At 33.0% G+C, this 18708-nt stretch overlaps 1 protein-coding gene across 1 annotated transcript in view; it reads left to right on the top strand.

Moving 5' to 3' along the window:
- LOC136821858 (uncharacterized) overlaps positions 1 to 18708 on the top strand; it is a 33583-nt gene that overhangs the window by 7042 nt on the left and 7833 nt on the right. Inside the window, exons 12-23 of the mRNA XM_067078101.1 lie at positions 803 to 1427; positions 1601 to 1688; positions 4469 to 4996; positions 5179 to 5234; positions 13032 to 13316; positions 13897 to 13935; positions 14095 to 14139; positions 14562 to 14891; positions 15921 to 15968; positions 16482 to 16541; positions 16657 to 16890; positions 17812 to 18045. Of these exons, the coding sequence (XP_066934202.1) occupies positions 803 to 1427; positions 1601 to 1688; positions 4469 to 4996; positions 5179 to 5234; positions 13032 to 13316; positions 13897 to 13935; positions 14095 to 14139; positions 14562 to 14891; positions 15921 to 15968; positions 16482 to 16541; positions 16657 to 16890; positions 17812 to 18045 (2572 nt within the window). The remainder of the gene's footprint in view (positions 1 to 802; positions 1428 to 1600; positions 1689 to 4468; positions 4997 to 5178; positions 5235 to 13031; positions 13317 to 13896; positions 13936 to 14094; positions 14140 to 14561; positions 14892 to 15920; positions 15969 to 16481; positions 16542 to 16656; positions 16891 to 17811; positions 18046 to 18708) is intronic.

Genomic DNA, 18708 nt, shown 5'->3' with positions numbered 1-18708 from the left:
AAAAATTGGCTGATAACTCGATGCACATCATAGGACCAAGTGGCCTAAAGTCTACTATTGGCTGTACTTGTGTTGTTGATGATGTTGATGACACTGAGTCCAGTAAAGTAGACCAGGGGCATTTCGCAGATGCCATTTTTCAGTTTCGTTTTCAAACGTTCACCCAAACTTTATGTAAGAAACTAGCCCCTACATCTTTGATCTCTTTCTAAATAGGACTGGGTCGATACAGTCATTTTTCGAAGGTATTGGACTGGTATATCGTCAAATACTACCAGGCCATTTATCAGCGTCATCCAATCTTTCAATAAGCGGTAGAAGGGTGAAAAGGAAAATAAATAAAATTATAAAATTAAAATTACAAAAAAAAATATAAATATATAAAAATATAAATATATAAATTCACAGAGTGCTCAAGAAAGAAATCGAGCAAAAATAGGAATTTTGAAATAATAAACTTATTGCTACACGGTGTTTCATGCTATGCAATCGCCAGGCAATTGGGTTGCAGGTTGTTTTTTGCAAAATTAAAATTATAATTATAATTAAAAAATTATTGTTTTAAAGACATCTCTAAAGCAGTCAGTTTATTAATGAATACACTTCGTTTATGGTATACTGCTTTTATCTCATATAAATTATGAGAAATTTTCGACAGTCTATTGTGCGACTGTCATCATTCAGCTCGACTGATGAATCTGAATTGTAACGACAATTTTATTGACGTCAATTTTAATTTCTCTGAGCCATGTTTGATTTTTTGGAGACCTTATACATAATAGCCTAACTTAATCTTTCATAGGTTTGTAAAAAATGCAACATATGCGTGGAGAGGTTCACAAAGCATCTACAAAATTCACACAAGAAACAAGTACAAAAGGAAAAATGCATCAAGAAGCTCACCAAGCGTCTCTCTTCTGAGCCCAAGATAACAATTATTCAACACGAAGTACGCAGTGACCAGACATCGACATCTAGTGACTCTGATTCTGAGAAATCTGAATCTTATGAACTTGGAGGTTATATGTCTGTCATCAAAAACTCAAAAAAACTTTCAGAAAGGAAGAAAAGAGAACTGAAAATACAAAAAGGAAACTTCTGCTTTTTATATGAAACATATGATAAACTGGCTACCGACTTTATAACTTGGGTAACATTGATAAAGACAGAGAAAGGTGCCAAGCAAGCCGCATCAAACTTGTCTAAAGTTTGGAAATGTATAGATTCTGAGCTGAGTTTATACCCAAATATGTTAGCAGATTCGGCGCTACTTGAGGATAAATTCTTCCTCCCCCTTTTCATTAAAATAAGGAACAATAGTAAAAATGGAGTCCAAAATAATGACTTAAAACCATCCACCGTAATGGGTCGCCTGTCAAGTATCAAGCTGCTCCTTGACTTCGTAACATCAAGACGGCTTTACATAGGTATGCTTTTATTTTGAGAGTTTGATGTTGAAAAGAAATTTTGTGTAAGGGCTAAAAAGATACAGAACGTGCAAGAAATTTCCCCGAGGCATAATGAGAATGATAATTCTTCATGTCAGCAAACCAGACTGAATCGAGTTTTATTTATCAAGTTTTACATTTTTTTTATTCAGGATTGACATCTCATGCTATTCAGATCATAAGACTCAAGCTGAAAGAATTTCATGACAGACTAAAAATCTATCATAAGGCTAGAGAAAGGTAAAGTTTGGTTTTAATTTGTTTTCTTTTTTTCAGATTTGAAAATAGTGTGTGGACTGTACACTTCCATTTCTAATCTTTTAAATGTTTGTCAAACGTCAAGTTAACATCGAAAATGTCCAGTCTAGAAAATACAAGGCAAATTATATATCATTTTCTGGAAACTCCAGATAAGCAACGGGTGTTATACGTTTTTCAGTCCTATCAACTTCTATAAAATAGCTCCTCACTCGATGAAGGCAAAAGCCTAACTGAATAACTAGTAATCTAAGGCTCTATTTATACTACAATGATTAAAAATCAATTATGTCATTAACTACCTGGTTGGGGAAGACAATTTTTACATTGTTAAATTTCTTTTGTGTATATAGATTATTTCATGACAAATAAAATTCCCCAACCAGGTAGTTAATGAGATAATTGATTTTTGATAACTTTAGTAGTATAAATAGAGCCTTAGATTCCAAGGCATTCAGTTTAGGCTTTTGCCTGCATAGAGTGAGGAGCTATTTTATAGAAGTTGATATGACTGTTTTTATATTGAATCTTTTTCACGCTGATTCAATGTCCATATGAAAAGCTGATCAGATATTATTGTAGCTTTATTAGAAGAACTGTCGGCAATTTTTACCGATGATTTCGCTCAATCTCTGCGGAACGCTAAGGTTTTTTCAACAATTATGCACTTTTTTTCCCTTAAGTTAATATCAATACAAGATGTCTAGGGGAATTGGTAAATTAAACTCATTTGAATAGCCAATTCGGGGCGGCCCCAACCTCTATTTTGACAACGATTCATATGAAGATAAAGTGACACGTTTATTTCTATTTTTTCACATTGTAGTACGTTCTCATAAAACGCAATGTTAGAAATATGACGGTACTATGTTTTTGATGTAGATATTTTGCTGAACCCTGTTTTTGGGCCACTCGAAAAATGTGACCCAACTGTGATTGAATGAAAAGCCTGCAAAAAGAATAATCTTCAGAAAACTTTATTATGGGAACGAACACATTCCCTAAAATAAAAGACAAGTCACTACTGTACCACAGATTTATCGATGATATTTTCCTGATATCAACATCTTCGACAAGCGAACTAGAAACCTTTCTACGTGATATCAACCAAATTCATAACTCCATCAAATTTACGACCGGAACATCAAAGACCGAAATTAACTTCCTCGACACTACAGTATAAATAAAGAACAACCGTCTCTACACCAAAACGTATAAAAAACCATCAGGCAGAGCATCTTATCTCCATCACACATCTTACCACCCCTTTTCCTTAAAAAAGAACATTCCCTACGGACAAGCCTTAATAATGAAACAAATCAACACGAAACAACAAGAATACGACAAATCGATCGAAAACTTAAAAATATCCTTCAGGAAAAGAGGTTATAAAGAGAAAGAAATCACAGAACATTTCCATAGAGCATCGACCAAAGATAGGAACGATCTACTCAAAAAGAAAGACCCGAAAATAAAACCGGACAGAGTACCCTTTATAACTACCTACAACGACGCCCTACCCAACATAAGACAAGCGATCAACAAAACGTGGAATATATTACAAATTAATGATGAAATCAAAAAGTCATTCTCCGAAGAATCTTTCATTGCATACCGTCGAAACTCTTCTAAGAGATATAATAGGACAGACAACAATCATCAATGACAAAGTCCGCAGGAACCTTAATAAAACAACCCTAGGTAAATGTACCCCATGCCTCACACCCCAAAGGAGTCTATGCTGCAAACAGGTAAAAGAAACAAAAACATTCACCAGCAACACCACCAGCAAAGAGTATAAAATATACCATAAAACATATTGCCGTAGCATCTGTGTTATCTACTTGATGGAATGCCGTAAATGTAAAATACAATACGTAGGTAAAACGAAAACTACATTCAACGTAAGACTGAACAAACACCGCTCGGCAACAGCACACCCAACACCAACCTCCATACCAGCCGATCTACACTTCGCTAACCCCCAGCACAACTTCCTAAACGATGCGAAATTCACCATCATTGAAGAGATAAAGCGAAAGTCAAAACTGATCGAAGAAAAAGACAACATCCTATTAAAACGCGAGAACATTTGGATCACCAAACCAAAGACCTTGAAACCCCTCGGATTGAACCAAGAACTGAACAACGTCTGAACCACCCCAAGCGCCAAAATCTATTGACCCTTAGTACCCAAATTCGACGTCACCTCCAGATGGCTTTTAATTCTAGTAGAAAATGACGTCATTAATTGACGTTAAATACTTTTTTTAATGTATAAAATCGAGTTTTTTTAGCAAGAAATACACCTTGAGAACGGCGATCAGCCGAAACTAATCGGAAAATTTGTTTATATTTATTGCCTTTTCTCCTTCTTCTCCGTACAATATATATACTACCAACCCTAGTCATATATGAATACTGAAAACTAAAAGTGCAAAAAATAAATAAAATGAAAAAAGGAGAAAAATGGTGTTGGATGTATTTCAATTGCCATAAACGATTTTTCTGAATTTTGTCTTTTTTCAGCATTAATTTTTTTAAATCATATTTGACTATAATATATTTTAAGTGGACTATTATTATCATTAATTTTATCGAAGTATTCTTATAAACTTCCTTTTCAAATATTAAAGTAAAACAACCTTATTACTTTTTCAATTTCACATACACACAATTAATATTTTTTCAGGACTACTTTACAGGTTACTTTTTAACGACCGAAGAAGTAAAGAGCTAAGTTTTTAAACTTTTAATCTTAGATTCATGCAGACATTCAAATCAAATCGAATACTTACCCCGTCAGATATGGAAGTGTATGGGGGAGCTCCACAAATTCAGGAAACTGTTAGCATCCTTAATGAGATCAATAAAGATAACAGTCACCAGTATTCCCAAAAAGAGGCTGTATGTGCCAGAAATCATCTAATGGTTATCATAACGGTTGGAAATGCTGCCCGTGCTTCTAACCTGATTAATCTGTCTGTTGAAGATGTAGAAAATGCTGTGCGAGAGGAAGAATTCGATGCTTTTGCAATTGCATCTATTAATTACAAGACAAGTCTTTTATATGGAATAAAGAAATTACTGCTGGGCAACGATTTGTTACAACAATTGAAAAACTTCATTGAATATCTGAGGCCCAAAATAACCATCAATGACCCTGCTGATAAACATTCACAGCCCGTCTTCACCTCTTGTAGAGAAAAAGGTCCGATGTCTCACTCCGCCATCTCAAATGCCATGACTTCTATATTCAAGCTGATACCAGAATTTGCATTGCAAGAAAGGTAAGTTTCCGTTATTTTTACATCAATTACTTTCGAAAGAATGCTTGTGCCAATCACTTGTGGCATACCTGCTTTTCATCTAGGTTCATAAAACAGGATTATCGACCTCGTCGATTCAACAAACATTACTTTGAAATTTAGTACAATCTATTTATTTCAAAACTTTTTTTTTTTATTTTAAGGTTTCAGAGGATATCACCAACGAAGTTGAGACATTCTGTTGCAACTCAGCTTGCAGGTAGTTTTTACTTCCCTAAGAAATCTTTTAAGCACGTTTTTTAACTATTTAAGTGAATGTTCTAAAACCATGAGTTCCATAAACATGCAAACGTTGCATACAATGCGTCCATAAAAAACGAAACAGAAAATGGTATATAAAAAAATTCTCATGAATTATTTTATTTGTCATCATAATTTGGTTTTAACGGTTTCTTAATTAAACGTTTTAATGATTGTGTTAATTATTACTTTCACAAAAAGAACATAAAAGAGAAAAGTCATGTCATCAGCTCTCAATAAATATACGCTTTTAATTACATTGTTAAAAACACATAATTACAAGCTATAAAAATAATTTATGAGGATTTTTTTATATACCATTTTCTGTTTCGTTTTTTTATGGATGCACTGTATAATTCCTTCGAACTACAATACATATCATGACCATGGGTGAATGAAATACTGAAAAAGTGCTGATGTCAGCGATAAGACCATTTATAAATTTGGCGCTCTCAGCCAAAAAATTTTGAATGCAGTATACTACATACTTACAAAGTTTGAAACACCTTACTAGAATTATCGTAAAGATATGACGTCTCAAAGTTTTGTCTGATTAGCCTAATTTGACGTCATGGAGAAACTTTAAACCCGGATAACTTTCCGTAGGAAAATGATAAACAAATAAATAATACCCTTTCCAACTATGGTAAGATTTTTTCGAAATTTCGAAGAAAAAGTTACCGTTGCTATGGTAATTCATAAAACCGTTATTTCCGTTGCTAAGGGTAACTAAGGCGTTTTAAATTTTGGCGCTTTCAGCCAAAAGTTTCTAATTTTACCCATGACCCTCTCTGCAAAATTTCAGAACTTTGACTTAATTTGCAGTTTTTTAATGATTTTTTTATGACCCTAAGCCTCTACACTGAAAGGGTGAATTGATGTTTGAAAAATTACAAGCAGTCAAATGATTTTTGAATTTATCAAGCCCTATTGTTTCTAAAAAAGAAACTTAAAGGGACATACCGTCAGTTAAAATGTAAACATTGCACACGGTGCGAATCAAAACAAAATTCGACAAAATCAAAACACAAAAGTCACGTGTCAAAACATTAAAAGTCATAAATGGTAGGTTTGTTCTCGCGTGAAATTTTGTATCTCTATTAATCATTTACATACCTTATGAAATTAAATGCAATTTGAGTTATAGTATAATGTTGTAACTAAAAGGAATTCTAGACCATTCACTTTGGTGTTATGTACAAGACTGAATATTTTTCAAGTAATAAGGGACTGTCAGGGTAAACCCCAATATAACAATAATGTACCATACTACCGGGTGCACCAAAAGAAGTATACAACTTTGTCGAGATATCGTGAGCTTCAGGATTTTTTTTTTTGTTCATTCTTTTTTTATTGTATAGAGGATGCTCTAACTTGAATTTTGAGCTATCATACATTAAATTTGAAAAAGTAGTTCGGAAGTTATAACCAAAAAACTGACTTTTTTTCCACGTCGAAATTTCAAAAAATCATTAAAAACAGCGAGCAAACTTTTCTCTTGACACTTACCTTCTTTACTCATGAAAATACCAAAAAATGCAACTGTGTTCATCAAAACTTACGGAATTTAATAGTATGGTAAAACAAGCTATTCCCACGTGGGATAATATTTTTGGAAAGGCTAAAAAAATTTTTTGGAAATCTCCAAGAGAGGAGGTTTTGATGCTATGTATGTGTGCTATGTGAGAAGACCTTTGAAAAAATAGATCACCATTTCTAGACTAGTTGCTCAAAGAACTTGGGTCTGCATTGAGTTTGCTGGTGTTGGAAATGTTCATGACGTGCAAATAAGATGGAGAAACTGTTGGCAAAATAAAAGATAAGAGAAACAGGAATAAAAAAAACAATGAAGTTGTGTTTTTTTCATTTTGTCTTATTTATAGCGTGATTGCTGTTTTTAATGATTTTTTGAAATTTCGACATGAAAAAAAAGTCAGTTTTTTGGAAATAACTTTCGAACTACTTTTTCAAACTTAATGTATGATAGCTCAAAATTTAAGTTAGAGCATCCTCTATATAATAAAAAAAGAATGCACGAAAAATTTAAATCCTGAAGCTCACAATATCTCGAGAAAGTTGTATACTTTTTTTTGGTGCACCCGGTATAATCAATTTCATTTCTCCTTTTCTCTCTTTTTTTCGCTCTCCCTCTCAGCTGTTTAGTGAACGTTCGTTCGAATACGGTTCGAATAAAAGAAATGTCATTTCAAAAAGAAAAAGGGTGGAGAGCGATGTTGTGTTTCGTAATTTTTTTCATTCCAATTCCTGAAAACATAAACATAATTTTTGGTTGGTGATACATGTAAAAGCAAGAAGAAAAAAGTATAAACTGCAAGAAGAAAATACTATTGACATTATATTGTGCGTGTACAACAAATCTATCTTCTGGGATGTCGTGTGTAAAAATACATGTTGCCGAAAAGATTCAAATCTTCGTAAATGCACAAAAACAGTACAGAAAAATGCTCATGTGATAAAATAAAAGAGGTGCAGTTGTTGGTCATTCTAAAATCAGAGTCCCAGTTGTAGTAAGTGTTTTCTTGTTTATTTGCAGAAAAAAACAGTCCTAAACATTTCAACTTGAGAGAGAATCGACCCTTTAGAAAAATATTTGTCAATGAGAATAAATTGTATTCACAGAGCTGACAAAAAGTCTTAAAATGGAAAGCACAAGGTAAAAACAAAATACCCAAATAATTTGCATTACACAAACCTTTTTATAGCTCAAGAAGTATTGAAAAATACATCCTGAAACTCTGAAACCATCAAGCTTAATAAGCCTCCTCTCTTTTGAATATATTACCCAAGCAAGAAATCAATGAGCAAACATTTTCCAAATCAATTAATAAAAGTTTAGAAATTACTCCAGAAATTCGCATATTTTCGACGCCATCTTGCAAACATGGAATAAATTTAATCTACAACATAAGCGTTTTCGGCTGGAAAAATGAAGCGTGTAATCTATTGACAGCCGATAGGCCTATAGCATGATCGTCATCAAAATAGATATGGCTGCAATTCCTCGATCCTAAAAACTTAACAACTGGGTGCGTTTACATGTAAATTTCAACCCGGGTTGACTTCATCCCGGGACGAAACTTTTTTTGTTTACATGTGGCTTTCAACCCCGGGTTGAGATGAAAAAAAATTTCAACCCGGCTGAATAATTTTCATCCCGGGTTGAAATTTTTTGCTCTTTTGATGAATGAAAATGAATGGGATGTCCCTTTAAAAATGACTTTAAGCAGGACTTTAAATTTTCTCCTTTCCTTTTAAATCGTGGCTCGTGACAAGAAAGGAGTAGTTTGCGATATATTTTTAAACACTATTGTCCTCCCGTATCGTTTTTGATAGTGCTATGAATTAAAAACGCACAACGGAAACGATTGAGAACTTTGGAACAAACGAGCCATGAACGAAATATGGCAAGAGAACGCTCTCATAGAGAAAGAGATGGGTAGGTGAAAACCTTCAATAATCATATACGTTTATAATAGAAGCTGTTTTATAGCGTTAAATTATGACATTTTACAGATTACAGTACTATGTACTATAACAAGTAATAATTCCAAAATAAAGAATACCCACTCGAATCGTAATACCCATGTGAAAGTTTGAAATATCCCGCTTATGTTTTTTTTAAAAGAAAATCAATTTCAACAAAACTAAACGTTCTAACTTTTTAATACGTCTAAAAGCATTTCAGGCCTCTTTTATGCATCTCGAGAAGATTGTATTTATTAAAACCATTTAAAATATCGACCTTTAAAGTTCTAAACAAACGAGAGGAATGAAAAATCAGAAAAGATAATGAATTTATTGCGAGGGTGTGATATGAAAGAAGACGAACAACTTTCGTGGTTTATGTTTTTTTGGCAAAATAAAAATCTGTCATACAATTAATTAACCAGGAATGATATGATTTTTTGTGAAATTTTGGAAAGAAACACTTTGAAATAGCACGAACCAACTTCCCCCCCTCAAAGCTTAAAGTCATATCATATCATTACTAATTAATACAAAATTACAAGCTTGATATATTAGGTTCTGAACAGATACTTAACATGAAAAGCTATTATCTGTTATCTGTTCTAATATAAAAATTCTAGACCGAAAAGCGTAAGTTGGTCAACTTTCAGCTTTTTAAAATGGAAAAGTGGTTGAAATGCTAGAATTATTATAAAACTAGGTCACTGTTTCAACAGTGATAGCGACCGCTTCAAGAAGGAGTATGACATTTGTTCAGTAAGACAAATTAGATAAATGTACTCTTTAACCTTTAAATTTATCAAAATCAAGATAGATTTTATCTCCCCTTCAAGATTTACTTTCCGTATCTGTATATATTTCTTTGCTTGAGATGGGCAAGCACAAATAACGAGAAAAACAATCAAAAATAACGAGAACATACTTACATGTTAATAAATTTTCAACTTTTCCGATAGTACGCTTTCCGATAGTATATTTCACACTAAATAATTACTTACAAGGAAAGAGTAGTTTGAGATATATTCTTTTAACACTACAGTATTGGGATATCCCACTATTGTTTGACGTTATTAATACTGTAGTCCTCCAGTATCATTTTTCCTTAGTCCAAAAAGCGTCAGCTGGAAATCTTTTATCTGTTCTTAGTGCAATTGCATGACCGATTTTATTTTGCTTGTGCATGCGTCCTTATATCCTTCAGCGGGTTATTATTCTGTAATACCCGCTCGAATCGTAATACCCATGTGAAAAAGTTTGAAATATCCCGCTTATGTTTTTTTTTCGAAAAAAAAAAATCAATTTCAACAAAACGTTCGAATCTTTTAATACACTCTTCTCGACATGCCTAAAAGCATTTCAGGCCTCGTTTTCAAAATATTTTCTCAATATAATTATCGCTTGTGAACGTTTGCGCCCGGTTTGGGCTTTTGTTTTAAATTTGATAATAGCCTTTTGGGAATACATTACGTCTATGCAAATTCAATGTTGAAGTAATTACCTTATCGGGGAAAAGTGACGATGTAAATGGTGTAAATGGTTCCAATGACAACCAATGTCAATTTGCTTGATGTAAATGGTCAAGAAGTATTTCAAAGAACGATAAATGATTTCCATAGCTGTGTTAGTATAGGGGTAGGGGTATGTAAATGGTGTCATTTGTGTAAATGGTGTAAATGGTTCCAATCACAACCAATGGTAATTTGCGTGGTGTAAATGGTTAAATAATATTTCAAAGAACGATAAATGATATGTATAGCTGTGCTAGTATAGGGGTAGGGGTATGTAAATGGTGACAATGGTGTAAATGGTGTAAATGGTTCCAATGACAACCAATGTTAATCCGCTTGGTGTAAATGGTTAAATGATATTTCAAAGAATGATAAATGATATGTATAGCTGTGTAGGTATAGGGAAAGGGGTATGGAAATGGTTACATTGGTGTAAATGGTGTAAACGGTTCATTTATCGTTCTTTAAAAATTATCGTTCTCTAAAAAGATATTCAACCATTTACACCAAACAAATTACCATTGGTTGTCATTGGAACCATTTACACCATTTACACCAACGTCACCATTTACATACTGCTACCCTTACACCAACACAGCTATACATATCATTTATCTTTCTTTAAAATATCATTCAACCTTTTACATAAAGCGAATTACCATTGGTTGTCATTGGTTGTCATTGGAACCATTTACACCATTGTCACCATTTACATACCCCTACCCTTATACCAACATATATCATTTATCGTTCTTTAAACTAGTATTTAACCATTTACATCAAGCAAATTACCATTGGTTGTCATTGGAACCATTTACACGATTTACACCAATGTCACCATTTACATACTCCTACCCTTATACCAACACAGCTATACATATCATTTATCTTTCTTTAAAATATTATTCAACCTTTTACATAAAGCGAATTACCATTGGTTTTCATTGGAACCATTTACACCATTGTCACCATTTACATACCCCTACCCTTATACCAACATATATCATTTATCGTTCTTTAAAATAGTATTTAACCATTTACATCAAGCAAATTACCATTGGTTGTCATTGGAACCATTTACACCATTTACACCAATGTCACCATTTACATACCCCTACCCCTATACTAACACAGCTATACATATCATTCATCGTTCTTTGAAATACTATTTAACCATTTACATCAAGCAAATTACCATTGGTTGTCATTGGAACCATTTGCACAATTTACACCAATGTCACCATTTACATACCCCTACCCTTATACCAACATATATCATTTATCGTTCTTTGAAATACTATTTAACCATTTACATCAAGCAATGGTTAATTGTATGACAGATTTTAATTTTGCCAAAAAAGAACACAAACGATGAAAGTTTTTCATCCTTTTCATATCACAACCATCGCAATAAAAATTCGTTGTCTGTTTATATTTTTCGATTTTCCACTCCTCTCGTTTGTTTGCTACTCTAAAGTTCGAGGTTTCAACGACTTAAAGCAATTAAAGAATTCGAACGTTCTATTTTGTTGAAATTGATTTTTTTTAGAAGAAAAAGCACCAGCGGGGTATTTTAAACTTTTCACAGGGGTATTACAATTCGAGCGGGGTATTACAGTATAATAACCCGCTGAAGGATAAGGACGCGCAAGCAAAATTAAATCGGTCATACAATTATTTGTGAAATCACCTCTAGCTGGAAGATCTGAACAGATACTTAACATGAAAAGCTATTATCTGTTATCTATAAAAATGCTAGACCGAAAAGCTTAATTTGGTCAACTTTTAGCTTTTTAAAATGGAAAAGTGGTTGAAATGCTGGAATTATTAGAAAATTAGAAAGTACCAGAGGAAATCTTTAACCACATCTTTCACGACTCTTGTTTTTATTATTTAAACTAAAATGCGAAGAAAAAAGCAGATATTTAACAAATTCCTGTTTACATGTCTTTTGAACACCCGGGTTGAAATCTCAACCCTGTCTTTTAGACCGGGTTGAAAACTGCCCCGGGTTGAAATTCAACCCGGGTGTTACATGTAAACGAGTAAGGTAATTTGTGTATTGACCGGGTTGAAAATTTTTACTTCAGCCCGGGTTGAAATCACATGTAAACGCACCCAAACTTTAGACAATAGAAGAGAATAAGGATCGCGATACTGGGATATTTATATTTGTTTTTGACATCTGTGATAGATAATTTCAACAAAAAACCACTGCTTATCTTTTTGTGTTTAAAAATACACTACAATATGTATTAACAGTTTGATTAACGTTTTATTGTTAAAGTATGACATCGAAACGTCATCTTGTTTCGAAACTTTCAGACTAGACGATGTTTGAAAATAACTATGCAATGTGTGAAAAAATGCTTCGATCAGACCTCACGCTTCTTTCAGATTTCAAAATAACGACCATTTTGGTTTATAATTTTGGCTGAGCAAATATTATTGACAACAGTTTAGAGTGATTATTTTACACACCATTCATCATGTATATGCCTGCAAGGTCCTTCTATTTTTTAACGACATAATCTAAGTTGTCCGATTTTTACTTGGGTGGTATGCTCCGAAAGATTCCTTAGCTTTTAGGCAGCTAAAAATTATTTCCATAGAGGGCCACTAGTAACGAAGTAATTTCTCAAAACTGTCATGAAATCCCTTTGATTGTACAATTTCAATTACACTCCTTATGAAATAGATCTTTGTATTCCAACCCCAATTTGACAGAATCGATATCTTTGTTTCTTTTGTTTTTTAAGGTATTGAGAAAGAGGATTTAAAGACAGTTGCCATGCAGTTCATGAAAAACAGGCCATCGACTACATCGAGGTATTATGTTTGCATATGGGCGCAGAGAGAGGCGTCCCGACTTTCCATGAAATGTTATGGGGCTTTTAATATCTCCGACACAGCTTTAAAAAATGCAAAGGTTCCCACGCCCGATGAAACGAAGAAATGGTTCACTCAGCACAAAGCTGCCATCAAAGCCGACTTTGGAGAAGAAATCGAAGATGAGGAACTAATGAAAGAAATATCAAAAGATGGTATGTTTAATCAAATTAAATGGTGTTTGATACGTTTGCCGTCAATGGCATGGTGTCAAAACAGTTCCCGACATAATTGGGTAGCTTGATAAAGCAAAATGTAACGTGTTTTATATTATTTCCTGAAATGGAATTTATCCAAACTCCATAAAAAACATTGACATTTTGAATTAGGAGAAATGTTTTTCTTATTTTATAACGTACCGGGTGTTTCAGAAAAAACGGAACAAGTCTGATTTAAAACTGTGAAAAATCTAGAAATGCTATCGACTTGATATTTTCACAGTTGGAAAGGGGAAAGGCTAACTTAAATTTGAGCGACTGTGAAAGAATTAAGTCGATAGCATTTCTAGATTTTTCACAATTTTAAATCAACTTTGTTCCGTTTTTTTTTTGAAACACCCGGTAGTTTAAAAAGTGTACATTGGTAAAAGGGAACAACGCGGTCACGCGGTTCTATCATTTTATATCAATTTTAATGCTTTTGCAGGATATTAGATTTAATTAGCAAAGTAAACGGTACGATAACAATGACAGTTTTCTACATTTTTTCTGATCATCCTGACTTTTTTTATTTCAGATGGACTTGATGCATTAGATGACGAAGAGTATCTGTTAGGTAATGGTAAAAAAGTTATTAATTCTTGTTGCAGTTCTTTTGATAACTGTTTGGTTTCATGAGTAACAAAACAAAGGACAGTTTCTTTAAAAATAGGCACTAAGGTAAACATAAAATAATATACTTCAATTGGCGATAATGTTGTCAATTTTTTTGTAGATACTGACAGCTGTAGAGAAGATTCACTTAAAACATGTAAAACAGGTATGCCTCTTTAATCCCTCATTCAAAAGGTTTATTTAATTACCCTTTGATGCAGCAGGTTATGTTTATGTAAGCTTTTGAAAAGAATAAAGAATTTTTGTCATTTTCATTATTAAAGTTCCGCTAACTTTCATTATTAAATTTTTCTTTACAAAGTGGGAAACGAAGTCACATACGATTTAGGGAGGCACTTTTTGATAAAATCAATAAACCAAAAACTAATTAAACTAAAAAAATTTCACTTTTAAGCCTGGGAGTTTTTACTATGTTTAGCACACATCAAGTAAATAGAGCACTAAAATGGCAACGTGTCTTACAATTATATCATTGTTCCATTTTATTTTATATTTTTTACTGTGCTATAGTTTTTGACTTGCTTTACTCATTTTTATCAATAATCACTCTATTTTAATATAATTTAGATGACGATAGCAATGCTGCGAACAACAAACTTGAAAAACAAAATTCACAGAATGACTGGTATCGTCCTCGAAATATCAAGCGAGAAATTTTTTTGAAAGTTGTTTATTTATGTTCCGGATGTATCACTGGCACCGAAAAAATAAGTGAATCTGTCTGGAACAAGAAAAGAACGGATTTTAATGATGACGAATTAAAAAGAATTGGCTGGCCTACGATAAATGAACTCTTAAAATCAATGAGAAAAAAATACAACAGAGAAACCGATCATTTCTCATTTGATTCACTCTTGCAATGTTCTACAGCACACGTGAAAGATTTGCTGTATCAAGGTGCTCTTTTATGTTCGATTTTGTTATGCCATCTGTTAAGAAGGACAGATATCTAATTAACAAAGTGGTTTGTTTTAGGTGGAAGTTTTAAGCAAGATTTAACATTCAATTATTTAAGTATCTCCTTTAACCCTTTCAGTCCGAGTATTCCACGGCTAATGTCCCAGACCGAGTTTTGTGATTTTCACCTACATGTAAACAATGAAGGATATCTTGATGCCAAATCGGTTTTTTTCGATCAAATTTGTATCCTTTTTTTCTCGTAGAATTTCTGTACACTAAAATCATCCCAAACAAGTCTCTCAATCTTCTAAAAACGCTGCCAATGTGACCATCAAAATCAATTTTTATCGAAAATTTCGACTTTATCGACATAGATAAATGCCTAAAAAAATTATACATAGATCGAATGGCCAAACTTTGAAAATATAGGTTATCATCTACCATCTTGCAAAGAATTAACGAATATAACTGTCAAATTCACCCATAATGAAGATTTGAATTTCAAAAATTAACCATTTTCGAGATAGGTCCTTTGGCACGGAAACAATTTCATGTATTTTACATTTGATATAACTTTAGATAGAGGAACACTATTGACATGCGGTTTTTTGTATGGTGCGCCAAAATCTCTCTATTTTTATTTGAAATAGCCCCTAGGCTTTCTAGGGCAGCCAAAACTTCGAATCTTAATATAAAATACACCCCCGCCTAGCGGTTTCGTGGGACACAGAGAACTCACCAGGGTACCCGCACAGCGGGTGCGTGGGACTGAAAGGGTTAAAAACATTTTCCAATCTCTTCATGGAGCCCAATTACCGCTTTTCACTTCATTTTTTGTTTTCATTAAAAATTTTTACAACCTCCATTTTGCAGATTAGGTAGAAGTGATCAATTTACAAATCGAAACGTTTTTCGTTTTAAATACTAACTTATTCCATTTAATTTAATTCAATGGGTTTCAGCTTCTTTCTCAGCTTGAATGCGTTATGATAATTATAATTACTGTTCTAACACTTTCTTCATTAGATGATCAAATCACTCGATCAACAAATGACGATTCTATTCTTTCTCTTGGTAAATTTGAATTGAGATTTCAATTTAGTTAGCGGTAATTTTCTTTGTGGGATGGACATTCGAAAACAATTTAGAAGAGAAATACTCAATAGCCCTAAGGAATTTGATAAGAGACACGGTGAAGAAGGATGCTTGTATAAATAACATTAAGCCTATAATACGATCTAAAGAACGAATATTCTGTTTCTTTGAACTGTTTTGAATCATATTTATTTATGATCTTCTATTCACATCGTGCAATATGGCTTATTTTTCTAGATCTTTTATTTTTGCTGTCATTTTCACTCGACTAAATTCTCGTGAAAATAAGAAAAAAATAAAAGAACTCGAAAAATAAATCTGCTTTTGCGCTATTCACAATATGATAACAAATTCATATCATAATACAGTCTACAAGAATATTATCGTTCTCTTTTTGGCCTTTCTGTGCAGACATCTTATTCAATTTTCTGAAATAGTCCTAAGTATATGAAAATATCTTAATAAATTTTCTTTTCATTGAAAACCTTCCAGCCGAAGATAAAGAAGCTATTGATTTTCAAGTTCAAGATAAAGAAGGTGATCCTGGAATTGGTAAGAAATCGTAAAAAAATCCCTAATAAATGTTGGGAAAACGTAACTTCCACTCAACAATATCTTTCCAACGGTACCAAATTTATTAAGATTGAAACATCTCTCTTTCTCCTAGAAAAGACAAAATTGCTCTTTGATGCAGCCCTTCCGGAAGAAGATTCGTCGTTTTCAGATTTGCAAACTGTCTCATCTCTTCAAAAGAAACCAGCTTCCATCAATACAAAAAGTACAACATCTCACGAATCAACAAAATCAAACAAAGAGCTTTCGTCTCCTATCCAAAAAGATCAAACAATGTCAGAAGAATATATGTTACCTTTTAAGAAGAAATCGTCTTCAAATGAAAATAGTACGTTTCCTTTTCCACTTGAGCCATCTTTATTAATTACATCTGCTGCATCTCCTTTAGAAAGCAAAGCAACTCGGCGAATTAATTCTTTTTCATCGACCCAACAAGAACAATCCCATCATAGTGCTGCACCTAAAGGTAGTTATTACTAAACTTTTGAAAAGCGATAGATAGTATCATGACAATTGTGCAACACTTTTCAGTCATTGTGAAATGCCTTAAGGGAAAGTATGGCGGATTTGGTGCATTTTGTTTCTTTTCTCTAATGGTTCGTCACTAATTGACGTTTTACAGAATTTATCATGTTTCCTGTTGTACTAGAAAAATCATTTTCAATTACAGATCCTGATTCTCCTTCAGAAAAAATATCAACTTCGCCAATCAATTCTTTCTCATCGATCCAACAGGAAAAATCATGTCAAAGTTCTTCACCTAAAGGAATAAATTTTTAAAAAGCGATAGGAACATAACATAAGTAGTGTTATTTAACCCCTTTTAAGGCTGCTCTACCCACGAGAATAATAAGATGAATTCGACTAGAATTTTCTGTTTGAACTGTTATTCTTGTGCAAACTACACGCAGGAATTGAAAAAAATGTAAATTAGATAATACTTGAAGAATTTTCTAATATCCCTTTATAATGTTGAATTCTTCTTCAAACTACCCATGAGAATAAAAACCACGTGTCCTTTTAAATGTCCGGTAGAAATCAATCATATACTCCACTACAAAGTCTTGTTCTAAGATTGAAGTTTCATTCTTGTGAAAATGGTAATTATAGCACTATTATACAAGAAGTTCATTTCATCTTCATTTTTTGAAGTTTTTCAAATAACTTTTTATTTAAAATTATTCCACTCAACAATATCTTTCCAACGGTACCAAATTTATTAAGATTGAAACATCTCTCTTTCTCCTAGAAAAGACCAAATTGCTCTTTGATGCAGCCCTTCCGGAAGAAGATTCGTCGTTTTCAGATTTGCAAACTGTCTCATCTCTTCAAAAGAAACCAGCTTCCATCAATACAAAAAGTACAACATCTCACGAATCAACAAAATCAAACAAAGAGCTTTCGTTTCCTATCCAAAAAGATCAAACAATGTCAGAAGATTATATGTTACCTTTTAAGAAGAAATCGTCTTCAAATGAAAATAGTACGTTTCCTTTTCCACTTGAGCCATCTTTATTAATTACATCTGCTGCATCTCCTTTAGAAAGCAAAGCAACTCGGCGAATTAATTCTTTTTCATCGACCCAACAAGAACAATCCCATCATAGTGCTGCACCTAAAGGTAGTTATTACTAAACTTTTGAAAAGCGATAGATAGTATCATGACAATTGTGCAACACTTTTCAGTCATTGTGAAATGCCTTAAGGGAAAATATGGCGGATTTGGTGCATTTTGTTTCTTTTCTCTAATGGTTCGTCACTAATTGACGTTTTACAGAATTTATCATGTTTCCTGTTGTACTAGAAAAATCATTTTCAATTACAGATCCTGATTCTCCTTCAGAAAAAATATCAACTTCGCCAATCAATTCTTTCTCATCGATCCAACAGGAAAAATCATGTCAAAGTTCTGCACCTAAAGGAATAAATTTTTAAAAAGCGCTAGGAACATGACATCAGTAGTGTTATTTAACCCCTTTTAAGGCCGCTCTACCCACGAGAATAATAAGATGAATTCGACTAGAATTTTCTGTTTGAACTGTTATTCTTGTGCAAACTACACGCAAGAATTGAAAAAAATGTAAATTAGATAATACTTGAAGAATTTTCTAATATCCCTTTTAATGTTGAATTCTTCGTCAAACTA

Source organism: Clytia hemisphaerica, unplaced genomic scaffold (assembly GCF_902728285.1).
Source record: "Clytia hemisphaerica strain Z4C2 unplaced genomic scaffold, Clytia hemisphaerica genome assembly, whole genome shotgun sequence".
In the NCBI taxonomy this organism is placed as follows: domain Eukaryota; kingdom Metazoa; phylum Cnidaria; class Hydrozoa; order Leptothecata; family Clytiidae; genus Clytia; species Clytia hemisphaerica.
This window is presented reverse-complemented; position numbering and strand designations above follow the sequence as displayed.